The 21,058-nt window shown below is 49.8% G+C and overlaps 3 protein-coding genes across 6 annotated transcripts; 2 read left to right on the forward strand and 1 right to left on the reverse strand.

The window, feature by feature from the left end:
* Positions 1 to 1,628: 1,628 nt before the first annotated feature.
* Positions 1,629 to 5,359, forward strand: SDHAF1 (succinate dehydrogenase complex assembly factor 1). Of its 2 annotated transcripts, none has more exons than XM_035119361.3 (2): positions 1,629 to 1,711; positions 3,424 to 5,359. In XM_035119361.3, the coding sequence occupies exon 2, from the start codon at positions 3,470 to 3,472 to the stop codon at positions 3,731 to 3,733; it is 264 nt and encodes an 87-aa protein (XP_034975252.1). In that variant the 5' UTR covers positions 1,629 to 1,711; positions 3,424 to 3,469; the 3' UTR covers positions 3,734 to 5,359. The 2 variants fall into 2 exon arrangements, with proteins under 2 accessions (XP_034975252.1, XP_034975251.1); XM_035119360.3 differs by having other exon boundaries at positions 1,629 to 1,667.
* Positions 1,629 to 15,012, forward strand: LOC118087128 (NTPase KAP family P-loop domain-containing protein 1-like). 3 transcript variants are annotated; one of them, XM_088671245.1, is made up of 6 exons: positions 1,629 to 1,711; positions 3,424 to 6,905; positions 8,311 to 8,384; positions 9,528 to 9,659; positions 11,741 to 13,536; positions 14,087 to 15,012. In XM_088671245.1, the coding sequence occupies exons 3-6, from the start codon at positions 8,366 to 8,368 to the stop codon at positions 14,408 to 14,410; spliced, it is 2,271 nt and encodes a 756-aa protein (XP_088527371.1). In that variant the 5' UTR covers positions 1,629 to 1,711; positions 3,424 to 6,905; positions 8,311 to 8,365; the 3' UTR covers positions 14,411 to 15,012. The 3 variants fall into 3 exon arrangements, with proteins under 3 accessions (XP_088527371.1, XP_034975378.3, XP_088527370.1); XM_035119487.3 differs by having other exon boundaries at positions 1,629 to 1,667; XM_088671244.1 differs by lacking the exons at positions 1,629 to 1,711; positions 3,424 to 6,905; positions 8,311 to 8,384 and having other exon boundaries at positions 9,482 to 9,659.
* A 508-nt stretch (positions 15,013 to 15,520) lies between these two features.
* On the reverse strand, positions 15,521 to 19,343 carry LOC118086140 (NTPase KAP family P-loop domain-containing protein 1-like). The gene is made up of 3 exons (XM_035117440.2): positions 19,274 to 19,343; positions 19,002 to 19,136; positions 15,521 to 17,466 (listed from the first exon to the last, which is right to left on the reverse strand). The coding sequence occupies exons 1-3, from the start codon at positions 19,341 to 19,343 to the stop codon at positions 15,719 to 15,721; spliced, it is 1,953 nt and encodes a 650-aa protein (XP_034973331.1). The 3' UTR covers positions 15,521 to 15,718.
* Positions 19,344 to 21,058: the final 1,715 nt, after the last annotated feature.

The following is a 21,058-nucleotide window of genomic DNA, read 5'->3' on the forward strand; positions in this document are numbered from 1 at the left end:
CTCCTTTGCTCATCATCCGACTCATCTTTCTCCCGCCTCCTTTGTTCACCCTGGTTTCTCTCCCAGCCCTTCCCAAATCTCAAGCTCTGTGGTCAAAGGCCACGTCATTTAGGAGGGTGCTGTTGCATCTCGTTCACGGCTGGGCTGGATAAATGTGCAGTAGTAATTGGGGGAGCTTTTCATGTAGTTGAGCAAAAAAGAACGTGAGTGAAAACTTAAGCCCTCTATCTTGTGGCTGCAGCATTCTGCAAGCTTGCAAAATACCTACTCTATATATTTGTGTCCCTTGCCTGGGAAGGTTAGATAGTGGGCTCAAACTACAGTATACTGCCTTTCATAGATTACTATGATAGTAATCATATTCCCTGTTCTAGTTCTTCCTCAAAAATGAGTGGATTTTAAAAACACAACAACCCCCAATCTGCTGCTTAAAGCCATCAAGCTGCAAAGCTATACATTTGTTTTGGAAACAAGTTTGGAGTACGTGTCATTAGCCTTCTTAACAAAGGCGGCCTTGGTGCATTTGAAGCGAAGTCAGGGGGGCAGGTGGTGGGGAGCACCAAGTGAACAGTGCCTGAACTGTTGCCTCTCCCAAGTCCTGCAACTTCATTCTGAGAATTACCGTACTTTCCCTTAAACCATAACATCTGCCCCCCCCCCCCGACGCTGGGCTCCCACCTCCTGTCAGTGCCAGGCAGCATAGTTGGCTGAGAGGAGGTGTATGCAGTGCTGGTGCCAGGCTATTTTGTGCCTTAGGGAAATCACTAACTTCAAATTTCAAAAACCCATCTTGTAGAAATGATAAAAATTCTTCAAAATGTAGAAGTAAAATATGATCAGAAATTCGTAGGATAAACAAAAACTAATCTGTATAAAAACTCAGCCCCTCAAAGGTCAGTACTGCACCCTAGGTAGAACGTGAGACTTACGGATTCAAGCCCCACCATGGGCAAAAGAGCCCTGCATTACAGGGGGTTGGACTAGATGATCCTCGTGGTCCCAGCTGTACAATTCTGTGATAGCACCGGCCCTGGGTATATGTAAGGCCACAGTTTCCCTATCTCTGTCTGAAGCAACATGGGCTGCTCTCCGTATGGTCCTCCAAGACCTACAGGAACAATTATTTAGCGGATGCAGGGGGCAGGCAGGTCGTTTGGGGCGCGCCAGGGACGAAGCCTTTAACTCCCCTGCCTTAATCAAGCCTAGGTTGCGGTTACAGCTGGAGCAGCGGATAGGGGAACCGCAATCAGCGCACATGCACACTCACTATTTTTTCAAAACAAAATAAATTTCTTGCAAGACGAGGCATTCCTTCCGGCTCGGCTCAAACGGAAAGCTCTAGTTAAAACGAGCTTCCATTCACTCCCAGTCAGTGAGTCCAAATACAATCGCCAACGTGGAGCCCCCTTTGGGGCACCTTCTCGGGTTGGGGATCGCCTGCCCTTCCTTGGGGTCTTCTTAAGGACAAAGACGCTCGGCCTCCCCGCCCACGTGGCTTCCAGCAGCGGCCGGGAACTTCCTGGGAACGCCCCCTTGCGAGCGACGAGCCAATGGAAAGCGAGATTTTGAAGCGAGGCAGTGTCAACGTTCTACGGCTTATGACGCACAGAGGCGGGATCCCCTCCTTTGGCCGGAGTCCGGATGGAACGGTGGAGCCGTTGAGAGAGGTGCTTCGGCGGGGAGCGTTGCGGGATCGCGGGTCAGGCGCCGGGTAACCAGGCCCCTGGCGCGGCGGCGGGAGGTCCTCTCGAACTGCGTTTTCAGGGCGGTCGCTTCAAGGCCACGAGAATTGGGGGCTGTTTCTGTTGCCACGCCCGAGTGGCGTCGGGTCGGGGGGGTGGGCAGGGCCGGATTTAGGTTTATATGTCCAGCTGTCCTTTGCTGTTTTTTGTGTTGGATATATGGTCATTGATGGACCTTATAGGTATCTCAAGCCATTGGCACATCACAAAATATGTATTTTATCAAAGTCATGGTTGAACTGAAATACAATTAAGTTTATTAATAGTGAAATACAATTAAGAAGTATATTTATAGTGAAATAATTATTAAGCTCTAACTTAAAATGATTGGGGACTCATGACTTACATCATAGGAGCCTATGCAACACAAAAGTATCTGAAGAAGTGTGCATGCACACGAAAGCTTATACCTAGAACTACTTAGTTGGTCTCTCAGGTGCTACTGGACAATTTTTAAATTTGTTTCAAACAATAAACACTGTTGCTGTATGTAGGTTTTATTTTATTTGTTTTTTATCTTGTATTTTTGAAATGTACACCGAGGTGTTTTTTTTCCTTTTAATTTTTTGGGGGGTCTCCAAGAGAGTGGGTGGCGCTGTGGTCTAAAGAAACCACTGAGCCTAGGGCTTGCCAATCTGAAGGTCGGCAGTTCAAATCCCCACGATGGGGTGAGCTCCTGTTGCTCAGTCCCAGCTCCTGCCCACCTAGCAGTTCGAAAGCACATCAAAGTGCAAGTAGATAAATAGGTACTGCGCCAGCAGGAAGGTAAACGGCATTTCTGTGTGCTGCTCTGGTTCGCCAGAAGCAGCTTAGTCATGCTGGCCACATGTATGCCGGCTCCCTCAGCCAGTAAAGCGAGATGAGCACCGCAACCCCAGAGTCGTCCACGACTGGACCTAATGGTCAGGGGTCCCTTTACCTTTAAGAGAGTGGGGCCCTAAGCTATAGCTAGTTTAGCTTATATGTAATTCTGGCACTGGGTTGGGGGGTGGGCAGCTTCTGGTGGCCCATGTGCTCCTGCCAGCCTCCCCTCCCTCCTGAAGATAACTCCTGCCCCCCTGCTTGAAACATCGCTGACCATTAATAACTAGACATACTGCCTCTGATTTTGTACTTTTCATTCTCCTCGCTGTGGAGCCTTTTGCTAAGGCTGCAGTGCTTAATCTTGGGGGGGGGGGTTGCCTGCCTTTGGTCCCCACCCTGCACTCAGCTCTCACCTGCCGCTCCTAGAAGCTGTCGGCAGGTGACAGCGGCCACAATTCCAGGAAACAGCTTCGACTGACTAGCTAAATCAGGTGAGGGCAGCTGATGGGTCTCAAACCCTCGGTGAGTTAGGGACTTGCCCTGCATGCAAAGACAAGCTCCAGTTGAGTGGGCAGACCAAGGGTCAAGAAGGCAGTTTCTGCACATGCTGTAGAGCAGGGGTCGGCAAGGTTTAACTCGCCTGGGTCTGTTCACTCCTGCGGAGATTGCTCTGTGGGCCAGTTCGCATCTGTGCATTTTTTTTGCACCCCCCCCCCATATTTTATTCAATTTGGCACCCCTGACGCAGGTCTTGGAACTCGGACCCAGAGCTGATTTTCTCTCAGAAAGGCTCCCGCCCTCCTCCAGCCTTGTTTGCCCCCCCCCCCAAACTTTCCCACCAGCTTTTGTTCTGACACTGCTCCTTTTGGTTCCCCAGCCCCTGCTCTGCTCCTTGGGTGATCCTCCCTGGCTGACCAGAAGGGATGTCCGAACGCCCCATGGCCCGCCACAGCAAACTTCAGAAGCAAGTGCTCGGCCTCTACCGCAGCTTCCTCCGGGCTGGCAAGGACAAGCCTGGCTTCCTTCCTCGGATACAGGCCGAGTTCAGGAAAAATGCCCAGATCCCCCGGACAGATGTCATGATTATAGAGTACCTCGTCCGGCGTGGGCAGAGGCAGCTGGAACAACTCAGAGACGCCCACACCAAGCAGATGGGTGCCTTCGTCAGGACGGAACAGGAGGAATGATGAGCCGGGAATTTTACTTTTTGGAAAGGGTTTCCTGCCCGTTTTTAATGGACTGGTCCTTTCTCCTAGCTGCTGGATTTTAGCACAGCTGGTATTGCAGGTGGGGGATTTGTGGCCTTGCAGTTGTTGCTTCGTGAGCATGGCCAGTGGTCAAGGGAGATGGGAGTTGCTACGGGGTGGACAGGAGCTTAGCAAACCCGGAATACAGATCTGGGTGCCCTCTCAGAAATGACTGACCAGAGCTGCCCACAGCTGCCACTTGAGGGCACAGTTCAAAAATACATAATCATTCTGTTCCCATCACATTTTTCTCCTCCTTTTTATAGTTGAACTAAAAACACTTGCTCCCTACAGATGTGAGGATGCTTTGAGCAGGTCTGATTGACGCAGCTCACCTCAAGAGGCTCTGGGGGTTGCCGTGCCGTGTGGAAGTTGGGAATTCGGTTTTGGAGATCGTCAACACACTCACATGGCGGTTGAACCGGTTTAGGTGCCCTGTGTAGACGCATTTTAAACCCACTTTCTCAGTTTTTCCTTGTAACCTTGGTTATTCTGTCTTGGCAGGAATTTGAATAAACTAAAATTGCCAGACAGCTCTTTGTGAGCTGCTTTTTTATTACTGTTTAGGATGAGCCCTGTTCTAACAGCCTTTCTGTCAGTCACCCAAATCACTTCCACCAGATCATAGCTGCAAGGATCCACATCAAGCCCTGAAGGCAGGAGAAGGAACTGATGCTGCCATATTCCTGTGCAAATGTTTAACTGTAGTTTTTTTTGGGGGGGGGGGGTTGTACAGGGTGACAGCAGAGGACCTCTTGTCTGTAACAGAGATCAGATGTCCTGCTTAGGCAAATAAAATTTCAGAAACAGACTGGAAAGAGAAGTTGCTGAATTGCAACTCATTAGCAAGCTTAAAACCATGGAGCCACCTGGAATGAACAGAGACATAGGATTCTTATCTCATTATACATGATCAAGCTTTCCTTAGCACCTCAGCCCTTGCTCCCCCCCCCCCCAAGACCAATTGCAGTCATTAACAGTCGTTAACAGTCATCTACAGGTTTACCACCCCTATCAGCCCATCACCCATTCCCATCACCCCCACCCTCTGAATATACATAAGGGTCTGGTTACTTCTGTTTCAGTGTATCTGATGAAGTGTGCATGCACACGAAAGCTCATACCAAAATAAAAACTTAGTTGGTCTTTAAGGTGCTACTGAATGAATTTTTTTATTTTGCATTTTAAGGGAGAGTCAGTTTGGCAGCTTGAAGCCTTTAAGCTACTGCTTCTCCACTTAATATTTATGGTGTTAACTGAAGAGACAAAGGGCATCATCTCATTCCTTATTCCTGACTGCACATCACTCCTGCATGTTTGAACGGTCCGATGTTTAGATACTGAAAGTGGATTGTCATTCTTGGGCTACCATTTAACGCTTCATCTAAGAACTTGTTCCTCGAGTGCTACCATCAGATAGTGGCAAATTGGGGAAAAAATCTCTTCCCTCCCTCCCTCCCGGCCCCGCAAAAGGAAAGAAAGGGAAATGGTATTGTGTTAAAAATGTGTTTTTCTAAACACTGCTGTTGATCACACAGCAGCTGAAATAAAACTGCTTTAGCTATGTGTGCATATTTGTATTTAATTTTGGGAACATGGGTGGTAGATTTAACAAGGAGGCCCACAGCACCTTAAAGACTTATGCTTGGATCCTAAGATTATAAATAGATGAAAGGGCAGTACATGGAAATGACCTTTGCAGTTCCTTCTCTCCCCTTGCAACTGCCGTGCAGCCGCTCACATTCTGATGGTGCCTCTCTGGAGGCTGCTGGGCTCTCCTGAACAACATGGGGAAGGGCATGGGGGTCCCAGGGTCAGGTGGGGTAGGGAAACCACAAAAAAATGGGTTTGAGTCCTAAGCTAATTTAAGGCAATCAATTGGGGAAGTAGCTTAGCGGCAGAGCAGCTTCCTTGGCTGCAGAAGGTCGCAGGCTCGTTTCTCGGCAGCCCAGGACCTCCATGCCCTCTGCCCAGGCTTGCGCCCTGGGGAGATCACTTCAGTGCTGCACTGCTAAAGCAATTTATTTGTTTTACATCCCTCTGTCAAGGGGGCCAAGTTGGCATGCATGGGTCTCATTATTTCTTAGGTAGGTTAGGCTAAGTGGCAGTGGTGGGCTCAAGATCCCCCAATGAGTTTCATGGCCAAGTGGGGATCTGACACTAATATTCATGACCACCAGTCCTGATCCCTGACTTCTGCAGCCTCACTCATCAGCTTTCCACTTCCCCCAAGTCTTTGTATAATTTTATTTATTATTTATACCCCCACCCATCTGGCTGGGTTTCCCCAGCCACTCTGGGTGGCTCCCAACAGAATGTTATTAATAATAATAAAGCAATAAAACATCAAATATTAAAAACTTCCCTAAACAGGGCTGCCTTCAGATGTCTTCTAAAAGTCGGATAGTTGTTTATTTCCTTGACATCTGACGGGAGGGTGTTCCACAGGGAGGGCGCCACCACCGAGAAGGCCCTCTTCCTGGTTCCCCGTAACTTTGCTTCTCGCAGTGAGGGAACTGCCAGAAGCCTCTTGGTAGATGGACCCCAGTGTACCAGCTGAACTATAGGGGTGGAGACGTTCCTTCAGGTATAACCCACCCCTCACCCAGCCAAAGTTACAGATGGCGTGAGCTTGCCTCGCCTGAGAAATTCACCACCCTTAAGTCTATAAAGGTGTAATGGGAATTGATAAGCCTATCTGAGAAGGAGGAAGGGAAAGTTCGCGCTGGCAGAGGCCTGCCGCAACCGGAACGGTGCTGACGTTTCTGCGCGCTTCCTGCATGTAAGTAGACCACCTGCCCTTGCCTTCTCTGGGTGCTGCTGCTTTGCTGGCGAGGGAGGGAGGGAGGGAGGGAGGGAGAAGGAGCCTGTTCTTGAACCTTGGCTCTCTGAATAATCCTCCTGCAAATACACCCCTTTGGGCTGAGTGGCGGCTGGCTGTGCCTATAAACATTGCATTCGCTTAAGGTTTATTGCTCACCAGCTTGGCTCACGCAAGCTCGGAAGTGAGTCCTGTTTATGGCCCCAGGGCTCATTTTCAGGCTCGCAGCTTACTCAAAAATAAGCCCCGCTGATTTCAGTGGGTGTAGCCTTGGCAGCCTTCGCATGCCAGGTGAGTGTTACCTGCTGCTGGAAAGAGGATCCTGGACTTGTCTCCTCTGACCCTCTTGGAGCCCACCTGCTTTTCTCTGTTCTTATTTTAGAAAGAAATTCTGCCCACGAGTCTTTGTCGCCTTTGAGCCATTTATGCAAACAGTGTGGTTGCTGTTAATGTTGGGGAACAGGCTTTATTAACGGGCCACCTGCCCGGCATAGACTGTGCGATTACAGTACAAACTGCTTCGGGGGGAAAGAGAGATGTTGTTTGCTTGCCAACTACCTACCTGCGACCTTTTGATGTGTCCCTCTTCTGCCAACTCACTAACGGGTGTTTACAGTTTAAAATAATTGCTTCCCCTCCACACTTTTTGAACTTTTTTGGGGGGGGGTTGGCCCCTGCCCCTGAAATATAGGGGGGCTGGCCCAGCACACACGAGCTGGCGCCCCTGAAGCTAATAAGTACATTATGGGTGGGGGAAAGGAAGGCCGGGGTGGAGGAAAGCGAGTTGAATCCTTGATTCTGACGTAATATTACGTAATTGTTAAAATGGCCAGGTGGAGCAGACACGGGTGGGAGGAGGTTCTGGGAGGGGAGAAGGCAAGGAGAGAGCCGATGGGGGAGACCTCGTCATCTCGCCTCCCACTTTCTGCTGCAGCCAGGCGGAAAAGCTTGCATGCTCATGTTGTGTCTGCTGTGTCAGAAACAGCCACCTGTAAGAGCTGGGCTCGTGAAGCTCTGCATGTTTGCATGCTGGCTCAGGGGAGAAAAATAAGACCCCAAGCAGCTTGCTAAGGGAAAGGCTGGCTTTCCCTTCTTCTTCCGTTACATATTTGGAATAGTTTTATCACCAGACTGGGTGCCAAGCAGCTTCTGTAGCTTGAAGCGGTGCCACCCAGAAAGCAGTGCTACCAACCTGTTGCTGCAGGTTACAGATTTGACTTGTCGGTCAGCTGAGAATTCCAGAGCAGAGGAAGCTGGAGAGGGTTGTAGGCCAGCCTTTCCTAACCTGGCGCCTTGCAGATGTTCTGGAGCTGCAACGAACATCTGCCCTAATCACCCTGGCTGTGCTCCCATCAACACCAGCATCACATGACTGCGCTTGCTGGGGCTGATGGGAGTCCAAAACACCTGGAAGGTAAAGATCGGGTTGGAGTGTCCATTTCTTACGAGAAGCAGTTGTGCAGGAATAGGGGCCAAAGGAAGACCACCTCTCCAATGCTATGTACTGAAGATTTCAACTGTACAGAGGAGGAAGTCTTAATCCTCATTTTTTGATGGGAAACAGTCCTTGACACCTTCCTTCTGTCTATTTACACGTGATGAGCTGCCAACCTTCCAGAGAGCAAACTTTTGCATATATTTAGTCCCAGGCCCAGGAATAGTTTGAAAAGCCTCCACATTTTCTCCCTCTTCTTAGCTACCAGCACCTGTGCATCTTCAACCTTTTTAATACCCTGTGGCTGACAAAAGCGATGCTCTCCCTGACCAGAGGTAAGTGGAATAATTTGGGTTTTAGGATGGGTGTACTTACCCGAAGGATCCAGAGGTTATTATCTCAGGATCATAGCCCAAGTTAGTAACTGTGAACCATTCCGTGAAGAAGGGTGTCTGCTGCTGGGTAGATTTCTTCAGGAATATTAAACATCACTTCCCCACATAACACCAGTTGCAAAGAAAGGAGAGGGAGGGAAGGAAGGAGAGAGAGAGAGGGTAAGATAACTTGGTCCTCACAGGCCTTGCCTCTTGGCTAGGTGGAATTCAGTCCTAGTCATATTGGCTGGTGTGCCCTTTTTTGTGTCAGCCATATCTCCCCACTTCCTGAAAGGGTACATGAGTTTCCCCCTCGGTTTCTGTACATGGTGCAGAGGGAAGTGGGGGGCAGAGGGGGTTCGGCCACCTGGGAAGGGAGCCCATCTAAGAGAAGGAAACCTCCGCTGCCTTGAGGAACAGCTTCAGGAGAAGAAAAGGCTCAGGAGCGAACCCTACTCAAATCCGGAGCAGAGTCCCTAAGGCGGTTGGATGGTGCCTTGTACACCTCCTTCTGGCAACTCCTGCAGCCAAGCTGATGCCAAATGTCTTGCTCTGCTTTCCTTTGGCCGAGGGGGGCGGGCCTTGTCGTCTGGGCAGCCCGGGACCTCCCTACACAGTGCCCAAGCTTACGACCTGGGGAGGTCACTTCAGTGCTGCTAACACAGCAGTTTGACTTCATTGTCTCTTGAGACAGACGGATGCCAACAAGATTCCCCCAAGGGAGTGCAGCAGGAAAAGGGGACCTGCAGCACCCCTGATGTTTTTGGACTTCAACCCGCCCCCCCACCAGCCCATTGGGACTGTAAAGTTGGAAAGCGGGGAGCCCAAAGAGCAGGTGGAGCCAGAGCCAAGGACAGGTGGAGCCAAGGAACACTAGTTTTATCCCCATCCTCCACATGGTCTAAGGAGGAAGGAGGAAGCTGACAGACTGTGTTTGTTGCAAATTGAAAGCAGGCAGCTGGGGCTGGCTGAAGGCACCCTGAGGTCGGTGGGCCAGGGTCCCCGTTCACCCTAAAGGATCAGCCGCCGCTGATTCTACCAGCGGCTGTTGGCATCTGATGTGGGATTTGCCTTTTGGCTGCTCCCCTGCTCTTCCTTTTGCAGAGTTCCAGAACAAAGATGACGCCTACTGCTTCTCCTTAGCCAAGGCCCTCTACTGCGTGTCCTCCCCAGTGACGGTTGGGTTTTATGCACCGTGGGGGCACTGCAAAGCCTTTCTCCTGGACAGGATCCGAGGTGAGTGCTCATAAGGTGAAGACCCAGGAAAGGAAGGGCTAACAAGGGCAGACCTTGGTAATAATCCACCCTGTGCAAGGCCACTTGACACCCTCCCTGTAGCCCTCATAGTGCCGTCTTAAGCTGGGCTTTAGGAAGGTGGTGTGAGGCTCTGGCAGGGTCCTAGAGCCCTCCTATCTCCTTCCCAAAGAGCGCTTGTGGGAATGTTCAGGGAGGCAGGAGAGGATATATTGTTTATTAATATCCTTCCTAACTTGCGCTAGCAAGTTCCTTTACTTAGCAGAGTTTCACATTCCCCTTTTAAATGCACAGCAGATAACTGGTTGCAGGCTTGTGTAAGCCTCTCACTATTAGGTTCCTGGTAAGTCTCCTTATATCCCTCTTAAAAGAATAAACACGCCACAATCTTTTTAAAAGTAAATAAAAGAAGTTTACTCACATCATCAGTTCACAGTTGGATCCCTGAAGGCAGACTTAGTTACAAAATATATACATGTGGATCTATCCCATATGGGGATAATCCCATTGTCCTCTGTTGGCTGGAAGCTAACAGAGCATCTCTAGCTAAAAAGCTGCTCCAACGACAGAGGAAGTAAAAGAAAGAGAGTGTGTTGCGTGCCATGTGCTTTTGTTACTTGCACAGGTAAGGTCACGCCCACCTCTAGTCACATGCAAAGGAAGTATGTCCCAGCCAGGAGGAAAGAGGAAGTTCCAACTGGCTGGACCAAACATCCTCTTGCATGTCCACTCTAGGAAAACAAGGAATGTTGTACTTGACTGCTACTTGTGTGTCACATCCCACAGTGCTTGCCTGGCTTTGGGAAGGAGGAAGAGGGTTCTAGGACCTGGTCAGGGCCCTCACACCTCCTCCCCAAAGCTAGGGAACTGCTCACCGGGCTTTGAGAAGGCAGCCCCCATGGTTGTATGCTTGGTGCAACCGCTCTGTTCACACTGCCCTAAATCTGCCTCTGGTGCTTGTTCACAGAATGCAAGTGTAGCCTGCGGAACTCATTCATACTGGATGAGGCGATGGCTAAGAAGAACAGGAGTGGCTTTATGAAGGTGGGGGATGAGTTAAATACTGTGGAGGGCAGGGCTATCAAGGGCTATGTGTCAGGAGAGCAAAACGCATTTACCTCCATTTCCAGAGACGCCCCTGCAAAGTAAGTGGGCACATGCTGGTTTTCAGCATCTGCTTTTCTTGACGTAGAATTTGAGTTTCACTGGTGCAATGCTTGGATTTCAGTTATTTGCTGCACCAAGTAGCTTTCTCACTATTCTCGGTTTCCCCTACCGGAGGCAAAACAGACTGCTTAGAGAGATGGAAATCATTCAGTGAATAATGTTTTAAATAAATAGCATGGAACTCTCAGAAAATAAAGCAACGAAACAATTTATAGATCAGCTTGAAATCACACCAGAGGCTGAGAATGTATGGCAGGCATCCCCAAACTTTGGCCCTCCAGATGTTTTGGACTACAATTCCCATCTTCCCCAACCACTGGTCCTGTTAGCTAGGGATCATGGGAGTTGTAGGCCAAAACATCTGGAGGGCCACAGTTTGGGGATGACTGGTGTATGGCTTACCGTATTTAAAGCACGACATGTAAAGGAACTTGCAGAATGGGAACATATGAGCTGCCCTATAGCTACATCAACTAAAGTCCAGCATCCTGTTCTCACAGTGGCCACCAGATGCCTCAAGAGAAAGCCCAAGGATATGAGTGCTCTAGCACTTTCCCCACCTGCAATTCTCTGCCTTATCCTCAAAAAAGTTGTCTAAACTTGGTTTGAAGCCTTTTAAATGAAAATTGGGTTTTACCATAGAGCAGGCATCAGGTGAGTCTCTCTGAGAAGGCTATTCCAAATTTGAGGTGCCACCACCGAGAAGGCCCTCTCCTTTGCTGCCATGCACCTCAATTCACTTGGCGGTCGCACACGGAGCGAGGACTCCAGAGGGGATCTTAACGTTTGGGTATTTAATCAAAGTATTGTGTGATCAACAGAAACCAGGACACACCCTGGTTGGCTGGGGTACAGTAGACCCATCTCTGGTCTGGCTCTCTTCCTTTCCCTCTCAGAATACATGCGTCTTCAGTCATGGAAAAAAGACCAGCAGGAATTCCAGCGGACCGGACTGAAACAGCGAGGGACTTCTGGGTGGGATCTGGTCTCCGCCGTCTTCCTCATGATCTTCTACCGCCCCGTCCTGACACTGCAACACCGGCAGAGAAAAAACGTCCAGCACATCTTCATTCATTTCAGTGCCTGGGAATACGCCGGGAGTGACCAGCTCTGGGCAGGTCTCATCACTGCCTTGTGCGATGGCATCGAGAGCCACTTTGGCCTGGTCCCTGTGAGTGTCTACAGAGCTGTGGGCAGGAAGTGTGGCCTTGTCGAGGCCCCTCTGCGCCAGGAGTGGATCAGCAAGAAGTACCTCTGCCTGCCGCTGTGGGCTGCCATCCTCTTGGTGGCGGCGGTGGCTGTCGGGCTCGCAGCCCTCATCTTTGTTTTCGGTGTCCCCATTGGCAACGCTTCTGGGGACGCCATTGCTGTTGTCGAGGGCCTCGGGGCCACGGCGGTTGGGATCACGGCGGCGGCGTCCATCCGGATGGCTGTCCTGGTGCTACGGAACGTCATCGTCACCCAGAGGGCCCAGCTAGAGAGGCAGATGAACCGGACGGACCTCAGCGCCCAGCTGGGCTTCATGAGCAATGTCAAGAGGGAGGTGAAGATCATTGCCAAGTTCCTGAAGTTCATGGAGATCTTCCAGCGGAGGAAGCTCAGGGTGGTGCTGGAGATCACCAGCTTGGACAACTGCTGCCCAGACAAAGTGGTGGGCGTCCTCGACGCAATGAACATCCTCCTCTCGGACTACGAGGCACCCTTCATCTCCATCCTGGTGGCTGACCCCAGCGTGATCGTGGACTGCGTGGAGAGCTCCTTGTACATGAAAGGCATGGCCAACAATGGCTACGAGTTCTTGAACCGCATCATCACCCTCCCGTTCTCGGTCCCCAAGATGGACACCCACACCAAGATGCAGCTGGTGAAGTGTGCCGTCGACTGCCGGGAGGAGCAGGAGAAAAGCCTGGAGGACGAGGAGGGCGAAGTGGACTTTCCACAGGAAAACCAGAAGAGGCTGAACACTGGGTCACCCTTGTGTTGCAATTCCGCCAGCCGGAAGGCCCCCGAGCGACACGCTGATGGCAGCCGGGTGCCTCTGGTTGTCGTGAGTCCCAGGCTGGAAGCACCTCCCCAAAAAAGGTGCAAGAAAGGCTTCAAAGCCAAGGACCTGATCCAGGAGGCCTTTGAGTTCCTGCTGGATGACAGCATGAAGGAGTACATGACGGACAACATGGTGCACATGAGACGCATCATCAATACCATCTCTGTCACTGTGCGTCTCATGGCGACGGAGGTCCCCCGGGAAAAGCTGTGTCCACAGAAAGTGGCCTCTTGGGTGCTGCTGGCCAGCCAGTGGCCTTGCCGGCTGAGCTGGATCTTGCAGTGCATTGAGGACGATGAGCAGGTGGGCCGGCTGGGCCTGGGCCAAGGCTGCCAGCTGGCTCCCGACCACTTCCTGTGGGAGGTGTACGAGAAGTACATGGACGAGCTCGGCATGCTCAAGGGCCAGCTGGAGAAGCTCTTGGAACTGGACGGGGACCCCGAGCTCTTCCACAGCTTCCTGTGCCGCAGGTTCCAGGTGGAGGACGCCAACTTCTTCCTGCCTTACACGGTCAACCTGGACTCCTCCTTGAAGAGGCACATGGAGCTGCTCCGGGGCAGCCGCAGCCTGAAGCGGAGGACCAAGCGGGGCCACGGGATCTCCAGATGCATTCTGCTGGGGCTGTCGGTGGATGAGGTCTGCAAGGAGGTAGGAGAGCACTGCCTTGTCCAGGGTCAGCTTGGAAGCATGTTGAGTAAAGAGGAGTCTGCCCAAGTGGGGAGGAAGTGCATAGTGTTACGGCAAACAAAGGAAGTGACCACACAGAGTTCTCTCTAGCAAATTTTGCAGGGAAGCTCTGTGAGCTTCATTCCTTTCATGTGCCTGTCGGGCAAAACATGGATTGCTGGTTGGACTGCAGTCATGTCCTGCAGAACTATCCCAACCTGACTAGAAATACACTCTAGAGAAGTAGCCCTCGTTTTGTACCTCGGGTGTTTTTCCTTGGCCTTGAATTCTAATTCTGCCTCTTGCCTGTCTGGGTGGAGGAGTGGGGTGTGTGTGTGTTTAGGCCCTAGTTGCTCCACCCACTTATTGCCTCTGGCCCCTCCCACCATGGTCATGTGGCCCTTGGGAGGTTGCCCAACAGGGAATATGGCCCCCAGACAGGAAAAAAAAATCCCCTTGCCTTCCCTATATGTGGGACAATGTTGAGGGACGTGGCTGTGAGTTTCCGCCTCTGCTTTTTGTTCTTTTCCAGATGGACCAGCTTGGCTTTAAAGAGGAAAATTCCCAGCAGTACAAGGAGAGGTTGAAGCAGCACCATTTGAACGGACGCGCCCTGGCCTACAGCGACAGGAACGAAATCAGAGATGTCCTTGGCATGGGTCTCGGGGAGTGGGTGACCTTCAGTGCCTATTTCCTTGGGTCAGGGCCTTCTCAGGCCCCTTCGGCATCATCTCCCATGGTGGTCTTCAGAAATAAGACCTATTTAGGCGTGCAAGAGAACACGCCGAGAGGAAGCACCTGGTCCGTGAACTTTTCCAGGGAAAATAACCAGCTCAACCAGGTTCTGTGCACCTGAGGCGTGCTGGAAATTGCTACTGGAACCTGGAGCAAGAGGTGGACTTGATGAAGGCCACTTCAACATTTATTTATTTCTTATAGCAGGGAAGCACTGTGGTCCCTAACTCCAGAAATAAAAGTTCAGCAACTCTGCCTGAAATCCTCAGGTCACTGGTGTGATTTATTTACCCATAATCTTCATAAGATACAATCTACTTAATCAGCTGGAAGATTTTAATATTCTGTTGGAAGCTGCCCAGAGTGGTTGGGGAAACCCAGCCAGATTGTCGGGGTATAAATAATTATATTGTTGTTGTTGTTGTTGGTGTTGGTGGTGGTGTTTAGTCGTTTAGTCGTGTCCGACTCTTCGTGACCCCATGGACCACAGATCCCCTTCATGGATCAATGCCTTGTCGTGGCGAAGGGGCTTGAATAACTCAGAGAAGCTATGAGCTATGCCATGCAGGGCCACCAAAGATGGACAGGTCATAGTGGAGAGTTTTGACTAAACGTGATCCACCTGGAGAAGGAACTGGCAAGCCACTCCAGTATCCCTGCCAAGAAAACTCCATGGACAAAGACAACAGGCATATTATTATTATTATTATTATTATTATTATTATTATTCGGGAGAAGCAAAAGAATGTAATTCACAAAGTGAATTGCATTGAGGATGGGTTTTTTTTTTAAAAAAATGAGCCAGTATATACATAAAATCAGTGGTTTTTTTCCTTAAAAAATATGTTTAGGAGGTGCTCTCATTTTCCTACTCATGATGAAATACTGTCCCTCAATGAGGACAAACTTAGATTCACAAAATGTTTGGGGCATGCATCCCCCCAGAAAAAAGCACGGCATGAAATACATAAATAAATTATGGCATTTGCTCCCACAAGCGGGAGTGATGGCCACAAACTTGGATGGCTTAAAAAAAAAGGTTAAGGTGATAAGTCTGAACCTAGGTGTAGGGGAGAGAAGCCAAAGTCAGACTGTGGTTTTTGTGCAACACTGAAAAAGAGGCTGCAGAGCTGAGATTCTGGGAGCTGTAGAATGAGGTGGTGGTGGTGGCGAAAATGATCCAAACTCATGAAATGACCAGAGTAAATGACAGACAAAATAATGTAGTGTTTTCATAAGACATAATTTAATTTGGGGGTGAGATTGGTATTTGTAACAAATGCATATCATATACAGCACACTTCATTCCTCTCTTCCTGTCCCATGCAGGCTTTTTTTAAAAACCCCACAAAACCCCACAAATATCTGCAGTGAAATTCAGTTGAATCCATCAGATCTCAGTATTGTAGTCCAAAACATCTGAAGGACGCTAGGCTACTGAAGGGTGTCTAGGATCCTCTCTTTTTTGGGCGTTATCTTTCTGCTGCAACGAGCTGCTCTGGAGTTTTCCTTCATCTTTAAACCCAGCACTTTTCTCCCCAGATGGTGACTCGCCCTCCCTGTTTTCCTTCCGGACTATATGATTCAGGCTCCGCTGCAACTCAAACTGCCTCTTCAGAGAGAAGTCTAAATTGATGAGGAAGTTGGAAAAATATCTGGCCCGCCCCACCGTAAAATGGCTCTTCTGCAAGAAGGTTCGGAAAAGGTCAGGGTCTCCATCGAGCTCCAAAAGTTTTCTGATGTCGTTCTTAATCTTGTCCAGCTCCAAAGCATTGTCCTCATAAAACGGCAACAATGCCTTGCTGTCTCTTTCCAATGCTTTGCCCTGCGGATCTCCTCCTCCACCTCTGCCATGGCCTTGCTTCAGCTGTGAGCCCCTTGCCCGGCTTTCGGCGAGCTTTTCCTGCTGCTGCTCGTCTTCCGCACACTGCAAAATCCAGCTCAGGCGGCAAGGCCAAAAATGGGCGAGGATAACCCAATCGACCACCTCTTTGGTCACCAACCTGCCATCTTCCCTACTGAAATTCAGCCCAGGGTGGGGCTTATATCCTAGGTCAAGCATGGACCTAATGGTCAGCACCGTGTTGACGACCCGGTTCATTTGGACAAAATTTCCTGGGATGTAGTCTTCAAAATTCTCATGGCTCATGTCTTGGAAGATGTGCTGGACTTCCTCTGTGGCCAACGAGCCCTTGGCTTCTTGGACCCCTTTGCTGTTTTGCTTGTGAGCCCGTGTTTCCTGATTAGTAGCACAATCCTGCCCCCGTTTCCTTTTTCCATTCAGAATCCCTGTGAGCATCCGCCTCTTGCCTTTGCAGCTCATTCGGGGCAGGGAGAAGGGGAGAGAGATGATTCGATTTAAGTACAAGTAGCCATTGCTGCAGGTGTTATTTGACAACTGAATGCTCTCCACGAGGATTCCTGGGTCAGCAGCCAAGATGGTGATAAATGGAGTGTCTTCGTCTGAAAGGAGGATTTTGATGGCGTCTAGGACGGCCACCACTTTGTCCGGAGTGCAGAGGTCTAAATTGACGATCTTCAGGACCACCCGGATCTCTCGGTCCTCCTCGAACGCCATGAATTGTAGGAAATGAGTGATTGTTTTCACCTCTTTCTTCACAAGGTGCATGAAGCCCAGTTGGTCCTTGGCGTTCATCTTCAACTGGAGTTTCTTTTTCAGGGTGAAGAAAATGTTTTTCGTGCAGCACATGAAAGGCAGAGAAAATGCGCCCAGCACTACTGCTGTTGTGTATGCCATGCTTTCCCAAAAACTGCTGCCCAATTTCAGCCTCGTCAGCATTGTGCTCAGAAACAATCCAAGGATCAGACACAAGAGGCAAAACCAGAAGAGCTTGCTCCATCCTTTCAAAACCCATTTCGTTTTCCGCGTAACCGGCTCTTCCTTGAATTGCACACCAAAGGACCGAAAAGTGCTGAATGGGATCCTGTAATTGCCTTCGATTTCATCCAGCAGTGTTGTGATGATGCCGGCCCAGGTATGATCGCATCCTGCATATTCCCAGGCGTTGAAGTTGATAAAAATATAGTGGGTGCCTTCAGGCTTTGCTGAGCGCAGAAGGGGGTGAGCGAAGATGATGTGCCAGAGGAACGAAAGCAGGGAGTACGTGGTCCTTCCAGCTTTGTTTCTGGTTTGTTTGCTTAGCCAGCGCATGTGATCTGCAATGGAGAGCATCACATTGGAAAATTCCAGACAAAATGAACGAAAGTCCTTCATGTGGCGCATGGGTAAACTATGAAACTCACTGGACTAGATGGGGCATTGCTCTGATCCAGCAGACTCTGCAGAGGTTCTTACACCTTGTGCTCACCCCAGTTCCCAATTCATCAGCATGCTGCTGCAGACCACGCTCTTGGGATACAAGGTCCGCCTGAACAGGAAAGATGTATTGGATACCCCGGTGGAGACACTGGAGTGCGCCTCAGGGGGTGAAGCATACTGAAATGACCTCCCCAGGGCACAAACCTGGGCAGTGTGTCTGGAGGTCCTGGGCTGCCCAGACAACCCCGGAGGTCAGTCCCAGCGGCAAGGGAAAAAATGGTGCCGCGAAAAAAAGCACAGAATCCCCATGCAGATCTCCAGAACGGCCATGGGCCAGTTGGTTGCCGACCTCTGGTTTAGGATCAGAATTTTCCTTCTCCTAGATGGGCTTGCTGACCACCCGCCCCTCACTTCCTTCTACAGCACATGCAGAAACTGCCTTCTTGACCCACTCATTCAGGGGAAGCCCCTAACTCATTGAGGGTTTGAGACCCATCAGCTGTCTTTGCCTGGTTTAGCTGGCCAGTCTAAGCCGTTTCCTAGGGTGTGGCCATTGTCACCTGCGGACAGCTTCTAGGAGCCCCAAGTGAGACCTGAGTGCAGGGTGGGGACCAAAGGTGGAAAAACTACTCCAGAAGGAGCATGATGTATCCCCCACTAGAGGTACTACCCCTCCTCTAACACACCATACACAACACACTGCTACCATAATCTCTCATAATGGTTGGCCAGGTTGCAGGGCAATGAGGACCCATTCTAGTGCTGCACCTCATAGAATCATAGAGTTGGAAGAGACCACAAGGGCCATCCAGTCCAACCCCCTGCCAAGCAGGAAACACCATCAAAGCATTCTTGACATGTGCCTGTCAAGCCTCTGCTTAAAGACCTCCAAAGAAGGAGAGTACACACACTCCTTGGTAGCAAATTCCACTGCCGAACAGCTCTTACTGTCAGGAAGTTCTTCCTAATGTTTAGGTGGAATCTTTTTTCTTGAAGTTTGAATCCATTGCTCCGTGTCCGCTTCTCTGGAGCAGCAGAAAACAATCTTTCTCCCTCCTCCATATGACATCCTTTCATATATTTGAACATGGCTATCATATCACCCCTCAGTCCTGCCGAGGCCATATGGGGAAATGGATTTCAGGTGCTCCAGCTGAATCACAGAGGGCCTCTGGCAGTCAGCAGGTCCTGCTTGGAGATCTACAGCAGCCTTTTCCAATCGGGTGGCCTCTGTGTGTTTTGGACTGCCCGGGGCTGATGGGAGTTGCAGTCCAAAAACTTATGGAGGGCACTAGGTTGGGGAAAGCTGCCTTGGGCACTGGGGTTGCCAAAACGGTGAATGACCCTCTCGCTGTTGTATAATTAAATACGCACTGAATTCTCTCTTTGAACTGTGACGACTGCTCACGTCTGATGGATGGGTGGTCCTTACCTTCAATTTCACACAAGAGCCTTTTCTTGCCTCGCCCCCAGGGGGCGTAGAGTCCCACAGTCACAGGCAGGGCAATGTGGTGCAGAGTCTCAGCCAAGGCTTGGCAGTAAATGGTTTCATTTGTTCCTGGTTCCTCTGTAAAACAAATAGAAGGAAATCAAAATGATTTTTATTTATTTTTGAATTTCACCAGACTATGAGGACCGGCAGCAAGAAGAACCGGAGAAGAGAACTGAAATCTGAGACGCTGATTAGGAAAGTACCTTACACACCCCGATTTTCTTTATGCGGAGGTGCCTCTCCCTTCCGCTGGAGCGAAATGTAAATGGGCTTATTCATCATCGTGGCGTTTAAAAAGTTCCCAGTCCACAGGCTGCTTAACTCTGCCAAAGAAGGATAGGATAATGAGTAGAGTAATGTCTCCACCTCTTGGCACTGGTAGGGTGGGGGGGCAGAGAGGTCAACAGAAGCTGGCACCAGAACCGAAGGTGGCACAGGAACATAGCCAACTAATTCTGGTTTTGCCCCCATCTTCCTCCCTGCTGAATGCTACGAGGGCAGCACTGAGATGAAGGAGGCAGAAGTCAACAGCTCAACTCCCTGTGTCATGGCTACCATCGCTGCTTCCTAGCCATAATAATAATAATAATAATAATTTATTATTTAATACCCTGCCCATCTGGCTGGGTTTCCCCAGCCACTCTGGGCGGCTTCCAACAGAAAAATAAAATAAAATAATCTATTAAACATTAAAAGCCTCCCTAAACAGGGCTGCCTTCAGATGTCTTCTAAAATATCTGGTAGCTGCTTTTCTCTTTGACATCTGATGGGAGGGCATTCCACAGGGCGGGCGCCACCACCGAGAAGGCCCTCCCTCTGCCTGGTTCCCTGCAACTTGGCTTCTCGCAACGAGGGAGGGACCCGCCAGGTCCAGGGAACCGGTACTGGACCTCAGTGTCCGGGCAGAATGATGAGGGTGGAGACGCTCCTTCAGGTATATAGGTATAGCCATATTTGCTTCTGGGCTGGCAACTGTGGCAAGTTTTAGATGCCTATTAACAAATAGTTCCCATACATTTTCAGATATTTTGTGGGGGTTGCATTCCGAGGCACCAGGCATTTAAGTGAAATCATGTATATCAGAAACACCATTGAGAAAACTGCAAACGTGCTCTAAACCACTGGACACCCTGGAAAAAAGCCATCCAAAATTTTTAAAAACCCCACCCAATTCCACTACAATCGCTCTCTCCAAACCTCGCTCAAACTCTAACCCTCCCCAAGCCTCAGCGGTTGGTGCAAAGGCTAGAGGCTGTTTTCGTACCATTTTTGTGCTCTTTTAGGGCTGTATTTGTCACATTTCATGCCACTTCTGGGTTCGTGGTGAGGCACTCACATGTGCCTTGAGTGCGTGTAAGCGGGGAGTTGGTTGCCTGTATGCATTTTTGCTTTATTTGCCTTCTAGTCCTGCAATTTTACGGTTTTTGCTTTGTACGATGCTTAGAGGTTGCCGTTTTTAAAAAATATATATTTTAGGCAGCCTATATAATTGATAAGATAAATGAATAAAAATGGCTGAGCTGAATGGGCATGTAAAAGCTGGAGGTGGCAGTTCACGCCTGTGGGGGCCTGCATGTGTGATGCTTCATCCTTTACTGCTGATGTGTGCAGAACAATGAACCGAAAGAAAAAGTAGCCATCGCCATAAGGAGCTCAAGGCCACACATGTTTAGGCAGAACGAACGATGCCATGCCGGCCGAATAGTAGTAACTAGAGACAGCAGGAAAAGAAATGAAATCTAGCCAGAATTGCAGAGCGGACAAACGCCAGCTCCCAAGGCCTGTAAAGTGAGAGGAGTGCTGCAACCCCAGAGTCGTTTGTGACTGGACTTAACTGTCAGGGGTCCATTTGCCTTTACCTTTACCTTTACGAGGAAGACAGATAGCCCACCCTGCAAGTAAAAACCTGCTTGTTTCAAAATGGGTATAAAAATCCTTCGAGCCCTTTGTTTGGAGTCCTGTCCTTTTTTCTTTTCTTTTTTGCTAGCTTTCCAGAT

This window comes from Zootoca vivipara, chromosome 6, assembly GCF_965207765.1.
Source record: "Zootoca vivipara chromosome 6, rZooViv2.hap1.1, whole genome shotgun sequence".
NCBI lineage: Eukaryota > Metazoa > Chordata > Lepidosauria > Squamata > Lacertidae > Zootoca > Zootoca vivipara.